We start from the raw sequence: 18,139 nt of genomic DNA, 5'->3' as shown, positions 1-18,139 counted from the left end.
GGATAGCAACTTGGTTAGAGTGTTAACCTGTGCTCTGGAATGCACTTTTTTTTTTAAATATTCAGTTGGTCAAAATATGATCAATCTGCAACATTGTAGTATTGCTCCATGTCCATTGCTCCTGGTTTGTTTGTGTGAGAGACAGGAGGGGGATGTGAAAAACCTGTGCTGTAGTCTATGCTGTTGTTTGTTGACCCGCCTCCTCCATCTCGCTCAGTGAACAGCGAACAGGAATGGACGCCCCATAGGGTGGAGCTGTGTTTGTGGGCATGGGTGTAGCCAATCAGCTGCAGCTTCCCCTGATGAAGGACATCAATCTAGAGAGCAGCCTTAGCAATAAGACAGACCCAGAGACCAATGACAGGCCAGCTAAGAGACAGAGGACAAAGTAAACCCTGTTTAACTTCAACAAACAACCTTGTTAAGCCTTTAACTTTGGAGAATATGACTGATGAAAGAAGGCTACCTCAACATCATGACAATATAGTATTTTGTCTTTACGTCTACAGTAGATTTGTATAGTGTAACTTGCAAATAAATCTTTGATATTAAACAGGATTGATTTTGCATCTGGCACTGTGTGTGGTTAACTCACCCCATGTACCCACAATGTGTAGTGCCCAGTGCCCACTTGATGATATGTACAAGGACAAGGAGGCTAGTAATATAGCAGTGGGAAGATGAGACATTTCCACAGTATTGTTCTTTATTCATATTGTTCCGAAATTAAAGCAAGTACAATGAACAGTACAAAATAAAACATAAATATATACCATATAAAAGGGTTCAATTCAGAACATTTAAAAAGTACAATACATCATTAAATAATTAATGAGGAATTTAATATAAACTATCCATATTTACATACATTTTGTGACCCAGAGAAAAATAGCCTCTCTATTAATTTTTTATTAATTATTTTGTAAACGCTGTTTTGGCACAACTTCTGGTCTGGATTTGGAGGCTTAACCTCCTAAGCTTGGCAACATTTTTATCAATGCAAGAGAACAGCCAGTGTAAACTACCACAGCAGCACACATATGACCATAAACCAAACTGCCCCAGTTATCCATAACTACTGTATCATATGCTGCATTCAAAACCTATATATACTGGTATTCTAATGGTCTAGACATAGATGAAAACAACTTGGATAACTATTCAGCACTGGTGATTGTTGTATGTTGGTCAAACCATGTGTGGATTCCACTGCGCTCAAATAAATTAATATTAGGAGATACTGAAAAAGTAATGCGCTGGTTTGCTTGCTTTGATTTTTATTTAAAATAACAGTTTATCTGTCGAATGAGCTACAGTAGCCTGCCTCATACAGTACAGCATTAAAGTACCCCATGTTCAAGTAGTACACCACTGACACGTACTGGGAGAAGGCAACCTGCTTGTTCACAAGCATCAGCTTAGAGCAGGTATCGATATAATTAAGGTTGGTTGATCTACATATCCATACTATATAAAGATCAGGACAGTGACGCAGTGCAGTGACCCTCATAACCTGATGCCTTTAATCACACACACACGCAAAAGCCAAGCCCCCTCTCCCATTGCTAAGTTTAGGATGTTGACGCACTCGTTGTAACAAGGCATTATCCGTAAGAGCACAAAAAATTGGGGTAAAGAGGTAATACCAATGAAAGCATAAAGAACAAAATGGCACTATAACATATTGGCACGAGGACATGTCAGTTTACCACATTACAACAAGTGCAAAAAAGCTCAATGATGTCAAAACACAAGAGGCTGGAGTATCTAATAACAGTATAAATCTCGCTACAAAAGTTATGTTGCATTTAGACATGAACACAGAAAGGATGAACAGGGAAAGGGGTTTGAGAACGGCCCCATAGATGATGTCAACTATGGGGTTGATGCATCCAAGGAAAATGGAGGGCACATGGCAAGGTGGTATGTTGGTCCCACTTTTTGTTTTAACCAATCATTTATATATACACACTAGAGAAGATTTAGAATTCCATTTATTCTTATTGAGGAATGCTTTTCTGAGGAGTGCCAATATGGCCGACCAGTGGCTTCAAAGCCTGTCATCAGCAATCAAGGCTTTATATATATCATTGGTTTTAACAGTGACGTCCTTTAATGGTGATGTGGTTCAATACCGATCCTTCCTTCCTTCAAAATGTTAGGCTATTCATGGACACTGACAAATACACTACATAACCAAAAGTATGTGGACACCTGCTTGTTGAACATCTCATTCTAAATCATGGGCATTAATATGGAGTTGGTATTCTCTTTGCTGCTATAACAGCCTCCACTCTTCTGGGAAGGCTTTCCACAAGATGTTGGAACATTGCTGCGAGGACTTGCTTCCATTCAGCCACAAGAGCATTAGTGAGGTCGGGCACTGATGTTGGGCGATTTATGCCTGGCTCACAGTCAGTGTTCCAATTCATCCCAAAGGTATTTGATGGGGTTGAGGTCAGGGCTCTGTGCAGGCCAGTCAAGTTCTTCCACACCGATCTACACCAACCATGTCTGTATGGAAGATTTCCCTTCACTGGAACTAAGGAGCCTAGCCCGAACCATAAATAACAGCCCCAGACCATTATTCCTCCTCTGCCAAGCTTTACAGTTGGCACTATGTATTGGGGCAGGAAGCTTTCTCCTGGCATCTGCCAAACAAAGATTAGTCTATCAGACTGCCAGATGGTGAAGCCTGATTCATCACTCCAGAGAATGCGTTTCCACTGCTCCAGAGTCCAATTGCGGCGAGCTTTACACCACTCCAGTCGACACTTTGCATTGCGCATGGTGATCTTAGGCTTGTGTACGGCTGCTCTGCCATAGAAAACCATTTCATGAAGCTCCCGACCAACAGTTATTGTGCTGATGTTGCTTCCAGAGGCAGTTTGGAACTCTGTAGTGAGTGTTGCAACCAAGGACAGGCGATTTTTAAGCACTACGCGCTTCAGCATTTGGCGGCCCCATTCTGTGTGCTTGTGTTGCCTACCACTTCACGGCTGAGCCGTTGTTTCTCCTAGATGTTTCCATTTCACAATAACAGCACTGACAGTTGACCAGGGCAGCTCAAGCAAGGCAGAAATTTGAGGAACTGACTTGTTGGAAAGGTGGCATCCTATGACGGTGCCACGTTGAAAGTCACTGAGCTCTTCAGTAAGGCCATTCTACTGACAATGTTTGTCTATTGAGATTGTATAGCTGTATGCTCAATTTTATACACCTGTCATCAACGGATGTGGCTGAAATAGTTGAATCCACTAATTTGAAGGGCTGTCCGCATAGCTTTGTTTACATATTTGAATGTGAAGGGGGCGGGGACCAGTAGACCACTCACTAAAGAGGTGGTGGTGGTGGGGTTCTAATCAATAGAGCATCATTTATATAATGGATCACATGGTATGGTTGGCTGGCCCCTATCCTACTCTTCACCAGATGAAAACAAATATGTCACATAAAAGACAGCAATTAAATCAGCATCATGCAGCCTTTCACATCGACTTAAAGAAAAATAGATCATGTTTACAGTGGTGGAGCCCCGGGTCCTGGTAGAACAGAGCCCCACTTAACAGCCATACATCATTTCTGACGCCCGAGGCATTGTGACGGGTAGAAGACAAGCTATGAAGGCACACACAGTTGTTTTGACCCCAATGGTGTTTTATGAGTGGTGCCCATCTCCAATCCTCCTCCTCTGTTCCCCCTCTCCCGCCATCGCTCATGGACACACATTGGCACCATCTAAAACGGTCACATATGTCAGCCTGTAGATTGACACTTGCTCTTTCGTCACAGCATTTATGCCTCTCCCTCCAGATCCTCGGATGTCTGGACAAAGCAGGGGCATCTCAGCCAAAAGGAGAGTGGGATTGGATGGGCTTTTGTAGAAGATGTGTTGTTAATACTGCTGTGTTTGGATGCAGCCCAAGGTGAAGTCATTTGGCTTGCAGACGGGTAATAAACTACTCCCGTCGCCTCTTCTCTGCCTGCTTAATTAAGATATACGCACTTCTTAATTCCTCCGACGGCTGTCTCATTCGCGATGGTGAAAAGAGAGAAAAAATGAACATGTCTATGAATACAGAATTGGAGACTTATTTGAGACGGAACAACCGGTTGACAAATAACTTAACTGAGACCTGGGTGTGTTTTTAAGGGTGGGGAAATAGATGCTTGTACCTTGTACTTCAGCTTTTATCATCCCCTTTAGTTTTCATTTTCTGGAAGGTTCCTACTCCTATTAACAGTTTTACCAATATTTAGTTTCTAGCCCTATGTAGGCCCCATTGCCTTTTCTGTGTTAATGTCCTATGGATTCTATGGTTTACGAGTATCATCTGTCAGACCAACTGTCAACATTGGAAACTAAAACTTCTCTAAAGCAGTCAGAAGAAACCTTTCACATGAATTAGCTGACAAACTGAAAAAAAGAATACATATAAGCACATTTAATTTCAAGTTTAGCAAATGCTTGGTTCAGACAATGAGCTAATTTGGGGCATGTTCCTCTATCCAAAATGTGTCATTAACCAAAAAAGACTAGTCAGGCATCACCACACTGGGGTGATTTGGAATCTGTCAATCATACAGTAATGCTGTGTCTGAATATTCTATCGGTCAACCAAGTTGTTAAGATGTGTTGAACAACAAATATTTAATGTTTAACAGTCCAGCATTTCTCAAGCATGTTCTTGCACAAAGAGTTTGGCTTTGTCATCCTGTATTTCATTTACCACATAACATATTAAATATTTGATCAGCTTTGACCTTAATAATGACGACTACACGGCAGAAACATTCACCAAAGCATATACCAGAAATCAGGCACGGACTGTTTTTACTCATCCTTTGTTTTCCATGTCTATGTTGAATTGGTTCTTCTATGGCTTATTCTTTAAAGCACTAAGATTTATAAAGACGAGTGTAACCTGCGTCATTGGTGTTCATTCGTCATAGTAACCAGGGATTTCTGCTCGCTGATTATTTTCAGAGGAACAAAGCTGTATTGTAAGAGTAATCGTAAGAACAATCATAGCATTATGTCTGCACCGTTTGAAACGTTTTCTTCTTTTGTTTTCCCAAACAAGGAAAAAAATACAAGTAAATATACTCTTAATTATGAACATATAATATCCACATCCACTATCAAAGGAAAAACAGAAATAAATTATTAACACTTTTTTTATGCTTACATTCCTTTACAAAAGTGTACAGTCCCTAAGAATGAGACACTGAGGTATAGACTGGGCCTCGACAGACCGACCCCAATGCCCGCTGGGGCACAGAGGTCAGAGGTCAGGCGATGATAACATGTCCGTTGCCCTCCCCAGTTCAGTGTGTTGGAGTGAGAATTGACAGTGTGTGCATCTCTCTCTTTGCGTTCCCACACCGACAGCATCAGGCAGTTGTTGTTCTTGGAGATGGCAACACAGAAGGGTGAGGGCTGGTGTGTCCAAGGTGCACAGAGCAAGCGTTTTAGTTACGACCTTATAGCATTAGCTAGATGAGATGCTGGTGCTTAGCAGGTTAGCATATGGTAGTGGTAGAGATTATGCTAACCTGCTGAAGCATTTAGGTTGGGTGGAAAAGGAGAGTGACAATGGCTACGGACATGAGCACCACGGTGGTGACGGCGAGGAGAAAGGATGTCACAGTTTCAGCATTTTTTTCCTCCTCTCCCCTCTTGTCTTTTCCACCTCTATACTTCCTAGCTGCATGCCTTGTTACATGTAATGCCTATTCCTGTGAATTCCTATCATTATTCCACAGTGTAGATCTTGTGTTTAGGTGCATGTTGAGCAATAGAACACTGGTGCCCTGCTGCCTCATGGCTTTAAAAGGGGCAGTGAGGGATACTGACAGAACGCACACCTGTCCAGTAAGAAGCACCTAGAGGGTCATGAACCCACTCTGAACACAGGAGAACTGAAGCTGCATGGGTATTAATCAAAATGGCTCGCTGACAGGTTCAACCTTGAGGTGGGTAAAGCTTCAACACAAAAGACAAAAGGGATGACCTTTTTACATAGCTGCTCCACAATGAGGATTTGAAGAGAGCTACACAGGTTTCACCTGCATATGTTGCTACCAAATTCCCTCCCACCACAAAACAGATATGATTTTTTGATGATATGGGTACATGGAAAGAATCATTCCTGCCCCGTACAGTTAAAACGTATGGTGTTTTGAATGGTGTTGTTGGGAGGTTGGCTGAGGGGACAGGAAAAGGATATGGTAAAGTGGACGGGTCTTGACATATGACAATGAGACGGGCAATGTAATGGAGTGGGAGGGAGCTTCTTGGTGTCAGGGAGCAGGCGGGAGCTGCACGCCTAGCAGCTCGTAGGCGAAGATGTTCCAGAAAATCGCAAAGAGAAGGAACGTGATGAAGGAGAAGACGATGACCCACCAGGAGCACTGCTTCTGCAGGCTCTCTTCATAGCTGCGCAGGATGAGCAGGCCCATGCTGATGCCTACCACCGCCCCCGACAGGTGGGCCATGAAGCTGGGCTGGGGCCCTGAGGAGGGCAAGGGCGGGGAGAAGCGCAGCCACACTGCACGGCCCACCTCCGAACTCACTGCAATGGAAAGGAGAGGATGTTTATCTCCTCCCCCATTAGGCTACTGAACAGTGGGACATAAGAGATTCAGATTCAGATTTGATATGTGAAAATGTACATTTGTGGCTTGTGTACTAACTTTCCAGTTTTCCTTACTGCATGTAATATATTGTATTGTGTTTGTGTATTTGTGTGCTGACATCACAAAATGAATTTCCATGTAAATGGACAATAAAGTATATTGTATCATAAGCCATCAATATCAGTTGAAATGTGGGATTTGGCAGATAGATTTATGGTTTTGAGTACAGTTCAGTTGGAAGCAAAAGCCAGGGTGCAGATAACATAAGAGTTACACTTCTGGCCAAGACTAGGGCTATGATAAGGCTAAGGCTATGTTAACAGATAGGGTTATGGCTAAGGATAGGGCTATGATAAGGCTAAGGCTATGTTAACGGATAGGGTTCTGGCTAAGGATAGGGCTATGATAAGGCTAAGGCTATGTTAACGGATAGGGTTCTGGCTAAGGATAGGGCTATGATAAGGCTAAGGCTATGTTAACGGATAGGGTTCTGGCTAAGGATAGGGCTATGATAAGGCTAAGGCTCTGTTAACGGATAGGGTTCTGGCTAAGGATAGGGCTATGATAAGGCTAAGGCTCTGTTAACGGATAGCTAAGGATGGCTAAGGATAGGGCTATGATAAGGCTAAGGCTCTGTTAACGGATAGCTAAGGATGGCTAAGGATAGGCTAGGTTGAGGTTTAGAATCAGACGAGGGACAGATGGAGGGGACATATAGAACAGTAACGAAAGTCGTAGTGAATTGGCCCCCATGTGGGGAAAAGTCACTGCCATACAGCACGAGTAATATCATCGGAACAAAATGCAACATAACCAACATGTAACCCGAGGACCACTCATTCCTCCCAATTAACGACTGCACTAGAACAATATCTCCATTTCAGGAGGCCAATAAATCCCACTCAAGTTATAATTACCTCGCAATTAAATGATACTGTCAGCAGTTGTGTGGACATGAGGAAGGCTTAAAGTTAAGGGGTGTTATACGCACACCAATTATGTCTGGATGCAGCTATGACCATAACACCAATGGCTCTCGAGAATGAATATAGTGTGGCTATGGAATGGATATATGGATAGAGTATGAAACTTACTGCACACCAGCGCCAGAATCATGCGGAGGAGCTTGTATGGACAACGCATGCCGGCCCAGTTCTGCAACACAGAGCGAAAGAGGCAAGTCAAACACAGTCAGTTCCAAAGACCTGCATATTTACAGCTTACACAGTATCTCCACCATCTCTGAATTCTGTAAGGAATGTATGTAGACCACAGAGCGATCAGAAATCCATTTCAATACAGGCAGGATGAGAATAGGCCTACTAGATGGAGAAATAATTATCCACCTGGCTGGTCTCCATTTGGTGGTTTCACCTCGCTAACGATCTATTAATCAGGGTTAAGATACCTTTAACGGAGGATGAGAACGGCCCAATAAAAAGCACGTGTTCCTCCTGGGATAAAACAAAATCCTTTTGCCTCACAATAACGTATTTATTCCACAGGATGAAGAATTGCACCAATCACATCCCTCTTCACGTCCTCTGGGTCCTGGGAGAACCGGGGGGAGCAGCAGTGTTTTTCTCCATGCAGAGGAAGCCAGGCAGGCAAGATTGAAGATACTAAAGAAAGTCAATAAAGTGGAGTCCTATAAACATGACTCTGCTCATTTGATTGATATGCCTGTGGGACGGCAGGGCCTCATAAAAGTGCAATAATATCACAAATAAAGGATGAGTGTTTTCCTTACTGAGGTAGGGTTTGTTTTACATGACTGTGCTCTCGGCGGAGAGAAGTGTGTCCTCCATTTTGACTGTCTCAACACCAAGCTTAGGGATTTGATTGAAGCTGTACCTCCACAGAGACAAGAGGATAATACGGTGCTTGTAGTACAATATTCTGAAAGCTGAATACTTTTCTTTGCATTGCAGCGTCAAAAGACGCTGTCCGCTCCGAAAAGAAGTGTCTGTTTTTAGGTGTCTTCATTCTTATGAGCAACGCTAATCTCGCTAATAATTTCATCCTATTATTGTCTTTAGCTTGTCGCTCAAGATTTATTTTTATTTTTTACACTATAGGTAAAGACAGTTCGACATTATTTCTATACGCTCTCCTTGAAAGGCTTGTATTCCACATTCATACACGAGCAAACTTCCATCACTAGCTTTTAGAGTCGGAGACATCTCTGGAACGCACAGTAACTGTACTTGTGTGAGTCCTGTCGTTCAGGGAGAGGAATCTGATGAGCACCACAAACATAAAAACATGAGCGACATATACACAAACGCAGAATGATTTAAGTTAGAGAATTGCAGACAAACATAATTTAATGATAATGCACGCACACACCCCCACAACAAATACTACAGTTTACTATATAATTGTATAGTACCTACTATAGAATTCTGTAGTAAACTGTAGAATCCTATACTCCACACTGTAGCATCCCTCGATCGTGTAGTGCTTGCTATAGATTTTTGTAGTATACTGGAAAAGCATATACTACACACTGTAGTATCCCTCAATTGTGGGGATACTAGTGGAAGTAACAAATCTAAGAAGTCATTTTGGTGTACTCTTGTTAATGTGTGTTATCTGTCAAACAAGCAAACCTAATCCTCCAAACTTTAATGAACTTAGCTTGTTCTTTATATCTGCCTCTGTACTGTTTCCCTTTAATGGGCCTAGAATCCGTGTCTAAAGTTTAGGTGTTACAATTGTAATAAACATGTTATACTTTTGCTTAGGTGTTGTCTGGTCCGTTGCATTGCTCAGAACTGTTGACCCAACTCAATGGGTGGCCTGCTACGAACATGTGTGTCTTATGTAGTCTGGTAGCTGGGAAATTTGAGCTAACCCTAGTCAGCAGGTGTTTTTGATTTATTATTTGATTTATTAGGATCCCCATTAGCCCACGCCAATGGCGACAGCTAGTCTTACTGGGTTCCGACACATAACGAAAAATACACCACCGTTCAAAAGTGTGGGGTCTCTTAGAAATGTCCTTGTTTTTGAAAGAAAAGCACATTTTTTTTGTCCATTAAAATAACATCAAATTGATCAGAAATGCAGTGTAGACATGGTTAATGTTGTAAATGACTATTGTAGCTGGAAACGGCAGATTTTTTATGGAATGGAGGATGGTTGCCACCGTTGATATAAAATATTGCGACATAAGAGTATTTGGTTTTCTTTGTAAAATGATTCCCTCATTCAATGAATCAGGGATCAAATGAATAAGGTTGGCTACTTCAAAGTGAGGTACACTACATTACCAAAAGTATATGGACACCGTCTTGTCTAACATCTCACTACAAAATCATAGGCATTAATATGCAGTTGGTCCCCCCTTTGCTGCTATAACAGCCTCCACCCTTCTGGAAAGGCTTTCCAATAGATGTTGGAACATTGCATTTAGGCTCCCGAGTGGCGCAGCGGTCTAAAGTACTGCATTGCAGTGCAAGAGGTGTCACTACAGACTCTGGATCGATCCCGTGGGGTCCCATAGGGCAGTGCACAGTTTGCCCAGTGTCGTCCTGGTTAGGGTTTGGCCAGTGTAGGCCGTCATTGTAAATAAGAATTTGTTCTTAACTGACTTGCCTAGTTAAATAAAGTTTAAATAAATAAATACAATTAAAATTGCTGCGAGGACTTGCTTCCATTCAGCCACAAGAGCACTAGTGAGATTGGGCACTGATGTTGGGCGATTAGGCCTTCCAATTCATCCCAAAGGTGTTCGATGGGGTTGAGGTCAGGGCTCTGTGCAGTCCAGTCGAGTTCTACCACACTGATCTCGACAAACCATTTCTGTATGGACCTCTGTATGGACAACTGTTGCCACAAAGTTGGAAGCACAGAATCATCTAGAATGTCATTGTACGCTGTCGCGTTAAGATTTCCCGTCACTGGAACTAAGGGGCCTAGCCCGAACCAGGAAAAACAGCCCCAGACCATTATTTCTCATCCACCAAACTTTACAGTTGGCACTATGCATTGGGGCAGGTAGCATTCTCCTGGCATCTGCCAAACCCAGATCCGACTGGCAGATGTGAAGCGTGATTCATCACTCCAGAGAACCTGTTTCCACTTAGCCATTTAGTTAGTCTGTTGTCTGTCAGTATTTAATACCTGCTGCTGAAATGTCGCATTCTCTCTCCTCGGGCAATGGCACCCCACACGCACACGCACGTGCACGCACACACGCACACGCACACACACACAGGTCATTCTGATAATGGCTGATATGGTGATTTGTAAGTGATTGTTCATCTTTAAAAGTGTGCCTTCATGAATTACATTAACAAAAATGATGAAGCTAATTTCTATGACCTTACGAACCCTCGTTTCACAACTTGGAACAGCGCATTATGCACATTCATTTTGGTGCATTTTCAATCGAACAGCCTACTATCACACAGATTCACAGACTAGTGGCAAAGCAGAATCAGAAAATGAATGTCCACTCTCCATTGCTAGTCAATGCAGATCCCACCTTTGAGCAACCTTTTTTGCCTCCATGTGTGAATCTGGGCCGGTGATAGGGTACTTTATAGTGGAGCCGGTATGCCGGTAAGGCGCTCTGGAGAGTTCCGGCACTGAAAGTCAAGCACTGCCTGTCTGCAAAAACTTCACAGTGAAATAGTATACTACAGTCATGTCTGCAAAAACTCCACAGTGAATTCTATAGTATACTACAGTCATGTTCGCAAAAACACTACAGTAAACACGAGTATATAAATAAAGCAATGCTGCAGTATTTAGACCAGTTTACTATAGTATTTATTTTCCATATGGGGGCACACACCCACAATGGGGTGAATAAAATTGAACGTTTTTCTCACTTAACTTTGGATGAGTAGATGAAAAAAGTTTTCTATAAAATATAAGAGCAACATACATAAAAAGTAAATGCTGGGGAGGTGCAGACTTCTTGTTCAGTCTGAACTTTAATGAAGAGGCATTCGGACGATTTAACAGGAAATTACCTAGATCATTTTGATGGCCTTGACAGCAGTGAGTCAAAACCTCAGTTTAATCGTCTCATCCACATAACCAATGATACAAGCCTTCAGACAGATGAGGTCATCTGGGGTAAAAAGACCTGACATAAACGAGTCAAAACTCATTTTCATTTTGAAAACATCAGAAAAAGAACAAAAATCATGAGTACAAGACGTAATAATGAGTCAACTATTGTGTGACCAGTGGGTTAGTTGCCGGGAGCAGGGACCAAAGTTTAAACTCTTTTCTCTGGGGCTGCTGATGCATTTTGAGTTAGACTTTTGTTGGTGTGTCTTTTGCCCGTAGTAAAGGCCTACTCTACTTAAGAGTGATTCATCAGCTTATATACACAGCGTTGAGTCCACTGACAGAATGTGATGAGACATCACACATCCTGTCCCACTGATCCTGACGTTCACACACACACACACAAACACTGTGATCACACATTTGATGTTTTCTGTTGCAGGGACATTTGGCAGAGCAGTCATCCAGAGAGTAGTGAGGAACAGATTGACTTTAATATTCCCATATGCATCGGATTTGGCTCTAAATAGAGAGGAAATAAGAATACATTACAAAGGAAAACAATGAATAACAGATTAAGGGTGGAATAAAAACATCCTTTGCTGGAAAAGGAGTGGAGAGTAGATAAGGTGTATTCAAGTCAAGTCAATAGTCTATGCACCCACTGCAGAGGGCCTTTCTGACAATTCTGGATTATTTAATGGCGCTTATCCAAAAAGCACTTCTTAGTCAGTTATAAAAAAGTCCTTAACTCATCATATTGATAGGGACCACAGGATGGGGAGCACAGCGCATTATTATGGCTGAAACGGCGCAAACGGAATGGAAACCACGTGTTTTATACCATTCCACTCCAGCTATTACTGCGAGCCCGTGCTCCCCAGTTAAGGTGCCATCAACCTCCTGTGATAGGTACCCCCTCTCTATCGGCACTCGTGGGCATGGAACACTTAGTAAAACTCATCGGTTCCATTGAAGATCCCACCCTCCCCCGCAGAGCTTCAGGGTGACGGCAAGCACAGCAGTCTATCTAAACACGCAAAAACAGGAGGATGTTGTGTGGAGGAGCTCTCTCCAAGGGGATGGCTCTGACATTGTGTCGCCATTAATACTGTTATCAAGCTTAACAACGGGGGCAATAATGACGGCGGTTACCATGACAACGTTGGCCAGATGCGCCGAGCACAGAGCATAGACCCCGCCGGAGCCCCCCACCACTGGAGCACGCATGTCTGTGATGGACACCGTCAAGGACCCTGAAGAGAGAGAGAGAGAGAGAGAGAGAGATGGAGAGAGAAAGAGGGGAGGGAGAGAAGGAGGCAGAGAAAGATGGCGGGAGAGCGAGAAGACGTTCAGAAAGAGAGAAAGCGTGAGTGAAAGAGGAACATGTTGGGGGAGGGAGGGAAAAAGAAGAAGAGAGGGTTAGAGGTTACTCATCAAACAGCCGTTTCAGTCACCTTTCTTCCAACATCACCCAGAAACCAAAATAACACATCCCGTCTGTCTGTCTGTCTGGCATGAGTCGACTTGCCCTCTTTACGCCCACATACTGTGCACATGCTTACACTGTAGTGCAGGTCCCAGCACCACCACCAGGCCCATAAAATAGAACAGTCATGTTAAACAGAACAGAACATAGTGATAAAATGTCATTTTATATACTTGGACACATATTAACCTCATGGGCAGCTACAAAGACCATAATCTACACATTACACGGAGCCCATAAGAGGGTTTCTTTATGATGTTGTCGTGCTATAATGCCATGATACCATGAAGTCCTCTTGATCCCGTGTGCAGATTATAGTGAAACTTTGAGCATTGGCTTTTGATGACTGAAAGTGTTATCGAAAGAAGTAGAATTGAATTAGATTTGTGATTTCTTTAGGATGCTAAAGAAAACTGTCAATGAATGCCCAACACCAATGAATGATCTTATACAACATCTAATATGATAACAAAAGCCTAGTATGACTACTTTGGAAGATAAATGTAATTGGGTTCCCAAAATAGACATGCTACTCAGACCAGTCAGCTGGATGATTTCATCAATTCTGTATAAGACTGGCTGGATTCATGAGAAAAGTCTAATCAGAAATATGCATAGCATGGCTATGGGCCAATTCCTTTGCAAGACTGAACTTAAAACGATTGGTTAATTTAAGGTGGTTCAGACACTGGCAAACTAAATGATGGGGCAAACAGCTAATGTGACCAGACAAAGACTGGAGTGGAAAAATGTAGTACAATGAAGTATCTCTACAGTTAAACTATATTTATATGTAATTATATGGGTAGCAGGTACTGTCTAGTTGTGCAGGAAACAAATTGTCACAGCACAGGAATTTTTATGAAAACCTCCCTTCACTCTAATTATTGTCTCAAATCACGCAGTGAAACTTAAGTGCTTTGTCGAAAAATGTGTTTTCAAGTCTGAAACTGTGCAAGTCATAAAGATATAGCAATCATTCTACAACGTGTCACACTGTTGTTCTACTGACAATCTACCGACAATCACCATGTAATATATAGTTTTAGTGATACTCGCTATGAAGTAGAAAATAACCTTAAGAAGTAAATTACAGTGACAGTTGCTCACAAGGACACCATCAGCCATTGTTAAGTATGCAAATGAGCAGATAACAGAAATGAAAAAGGGCTGATTAATCAAAAGTAACTTTTTTAATTAAAGCAGGGGTGTGCCAGCATTCTGATCTCAGATCTATTACACATGTTCCATTGGTATTCTGTGTGTGCATGCAGAGAGACCACAGAGAGTTAGAACAGCTCCTTAAAGAGTGCCATGTCAAGCCTGTGGTGGTGATCATCATCTGATGACAAATGGTAATCGGAGTGCGTTTCCTGAGTCATTTATCCCCCCGACACTCACACGTCCATTTTACATAGATTTATGGAAGATACAAGGCTTGATGAAGTGGGTGCAGCAGCTCAAGACTTGAACAGATCTGTGGGGCCTCATTTTTAGTGGTTCCAAGAAATTGCAATTACACACGGAGTGTCATATGTGCTCTCTGATCTCTTTAAAGTCAAGAAAACTTTCACACAGACTAAGTTGACCAGATGTTTTAAATGAACATCTGGGGAAAAACATTGGGCTGCGTGAAAATTCTAATTCTATGGTGTGGAACTACAAACTATACATTTTTGCATTTGTCCTTTCAAACAGTGTTATTAATTATTATACAGATATGGATTCCCCCTCCACATTTTTCTTAGCCTACATTTAATCATTTCTGAATCCCCCAAGTTTGTAACCTATGCTGAAACAGTTTCTGGCAGTGGTTCATGTTCTGGTTACAATGTATTAATGATCAAATGTCCTCATAAAAGGTTTGCAGCTTCAAACCTTATTGAGAATTTGTTTTTGTTTTAAATAACTGAAATATCACATTTACATAAGTATTCAGAGCCTTTACGCAGTACTTTATTGAAGCACCTTCGCCATCGATTATAGCCTCAAGTTTTCTTGGGTATGATGCTACAACCTTGGCACACCTGTATTTGGGGAGTTTCTCCCATTCTTCTCTGCAGATCCTCTCAAGCTCTGTCAGGTTGGATGGGGAGCGTTGCTGCACAGCTATTTTCAGGTCTCTCCAGAGATGTTCCATCGGGTTCAAGTCAGGGCTCTGGCTGGGCCACTCAAGGACATTCAGAGACTTGTCCCGAAGCCACTCCTTCTGTCTTTGCTGCGTGCTTAGGGTCGTTGTCCTGTTGAAAGTCAATAGAACCTTCGCCCCAGTCTGAGGTTCTGAGCGCTCTGGAGCAGGATTTCATCAAGGATTGCTGTACTTTTCTCCTTTCATCTTTCCCTTGATCCTGACTAGTATCCCAGTCCTCGACGCTGAAAAACATCCCCACAGCATGATGCTGCCACCACCATGCTTCGCCGTAGAGATGGTGCCAGTTCTCTTCCAGACGTGACGCTTTGCTTTCAGGCCAAAGAGCTCTAGCTTGGTTTCATCAGACCAGATAATCTTGTTTCTCATGGTCTGAGAGTCCAAGCAGGCTGTCATGTGCCTTTTACTGAGGAGTGGCTTCTGTCTGGCCACTCTACCATATAGACCTGATTGGTGGAGTGCTGCAGATAGTCCTTTTGGAAGGTTCTCCCATCTCCAAAGAGGAACTCTGTCAGAGTGACCATCGGCTTATTGGTCACCTCCCTAATCAAGGCCACTGTGTTCTTGGGGACCTTCAATGCTACATCATTCTTTTGGTACCTTTCCCCAGATCTGTGCCTCGACACAATCCTGTAATCGGAGCTCTATGGACAATTCCTTCAACCTCATGGCTTGGTTTTTGGTCTGACATGCACTGTCAACTGAGGTCTTCCTCAAAGCCCCAAAAACATGAAGTCAATGCGATTCAATTATAACTCCAATACAGCATTTATCGAATGTGGAGATTTCTCCATAGACGCCCCCCCTCCCACACTTTTTCAAGTTGAGACTAGCTGGATGTGAAGCTTTGATGTTTATTTGAACTGAAAAAGTGAATTCACAGAACAAATGCATGAGTTTCCATGAAACACAGCACAGAGAGCAGTCCTGACGTTGTACTGCAGCTAAACTGGCATGCTGTCATAACATAAGTGTTTATAGCGGCCAGAGCAGTTACAGCGCCATGGCTACATCCCAGTATGCTGCCACCTGACACTAGTCGCTGATGGGCCACTCCATCTGTAGTTAAGTGGGGGGAGCAGGGAGAAAGGGGAAGCAAAGGAGTCCGTGGGGATGACAGAAGTGTTTCACACGGCTTCCTCTTTCTGCTAGCACAGCTCTGGTTAAAAGGCTTCGGATATATGAACCAGGGCCTGTCATCTGGGCTCTCCTGCTTACAGGGAATTGGAGACGTAGGGATATCTCACTCAGCAGGAGCCCAGAGGTGAGGTCTCAGATTATTTTTTTCTGTGTGGAGATGGCAGTTTACCGTTCAAGGCACAGATTTATTTGTTGGGACGATTTTCTAAGCATCATCAAGTTTACCCCCCCGCTCTTTGTATGTGTGTGTTTACAGTACGAATCATCTTGTTATGTTTAGAAAGTGCATTTTTACCATATATATATATATATATATATATATATACTGAACTGTCTCTGGTTCTGCCTGTCAAACTAAACCAAGCAGCACAGCAGTGATGTTAGCAGATTATTCCCCTAAGCAATGGCTAGCCATGCACATTTGAGTTATCATGGATAAGGTTCTGATGTGGGAAGGGGACACTGATCCAAGACCAGTGCCGACTGCCTAAGGCTACATTTCTCTTGAGTCACTCCAACTGGCAGCTACAGAAGAGAACAAAAGATGATACAATAAAAATCATTCTACTCTTAAGAGGGGAGAAAAACATGGCAAATCTAGCTGCCTCTGCATCCACCTCAGTGCTTTCAGAGCAAACATGTTTAGTGTTTTCAAAAGGATAGCAGAGTAGTTCTATAGCACAACAGGCTTAAGTATTGTTGTCTCGTTACACATTTGAGGTGATTTTGGACATATCATTTGGCTAACAGATGTAGGATTTTCAACCTATTTTATATTATATTATATGACCCAAATGGTTAGGACAGCCAAGGACACCAATGGACTGATTGACCCAGAGCACTGACATGCACTGAGCAGCATTTCCTGATTGGTGAGTCAATAAGTGAATCAGGAAGGGACTCTGCAAGGACAATTAGTGGAGATTTATTAATGTGATTCACACACTTCATGAGACAGTGCTCAGTGCTTCCATTCCTTCTAGGTTGATAAGCCCACTGTGAAAGGAAGGATAGGCTTTTTATTTTGCCAGAGCTCTCAAGTCACAGAAAAGAGATGACCGTGTCTGATATCTGATCCCACATAATTTGCCATTAACCAGACTGCATATTTTTTGAATATGTTTTGATAATCCTACATTGTGTCTACTTCTGTGAAATTACACTAGTTGCATACATTAAATCAATACCAATTGTTCAAATGTACTACACTGTATTTTGCCTCAGCTTTAAACCAAATTCAGGTGCTTTAAACCAAACTCAGAGCTCTGAAAGTCTCCCTGTCAGAGCTCTTTTCAATAGAGGCTATTTCAATCCTATCAGAGAATTGCTTAGTTTGAGTTCTTGTTGCCCTCTTTGTACATGCTCATCTAACACATTTGGATCATTGTAAGTTGTGTGAACGTACGCTTTTGGTTTCCCATTGGTTCTGGGAAAGAAACCATAAGTTTCCTGACTGGTAAACCTCTACAAACGTTTTTATACGGAGCTAGCATGCCATGTTAGTTTTTTTACTCATACAAAGCTGTTCATATCAGTCTATTCAAATAGACCTCATTTAGAAAGGAAACAAGCAATCATTAAGATCAGGTGTGACCTGATCACACCTGAACACACTTGACAAGATAGGATAGAGAGAGTTTTGTTAACACGGTTTTTAATAACGTTCTTAAAACGTTCTTTAAATGTTACACATG

The 18,139-nt window shown here is 42.4% G+C and overlaps 1 protein-coding gene across 2 annotated transcripts in view; it reads right to left on the bottom strand.

Annotated features, from left to right (window-relative positions):
• Positions 1-687: 687 nt before the first annotated feature.
• Positions 688-18,139, bottom strand: part of LOC115143879 (rhomboid-related protein 1-like) — a 63,091-nt gene continuing 45,639 nt past the window's right edge. For both annotated transcript variants that reach the window (XM_029684313.2, XM_029684314.2), the window contains 3 exons: positions 12,823-12,923; positions 7,734-7,794; positions 688-6,575 (listed from right to left, as the gene is read on the bottom strand). In XM_029684313.2, coding sequence (XP_029540173.2) covers positions 6,304-6,575; positions 7,734-7,794; positions 12,823-12,923 — 434 coding nt within the window. In that variant the 3' untranslated portion in view covers positions 688-6,303. The remainder of the gene's footprint in view (positions 6,576-7,733; positions 7,795-12,822; positions 12,924-18,139) is intronic.

The sequence above is a fragment of the Oncorhynchus nerka genome, linkage group LG16 (genome assembly GCF_034236695.1).
Source record: "Oncorhynchus nerka isolate Pitt River linkage group LG16, Oner_Uvic_2.0, whole genome shotgun sequence".
Taxonomy (NCBI): domain Eukaryota; kingdom Metazoa; phylum Chordata; class Actinopteri; order Salmoniformes; family Salmonidae; genus Oncorhynchus; species Oncorhynchus nerka.
This window is presented reverse-complemented; position numbering and strand designations above follow the sequence as displayed.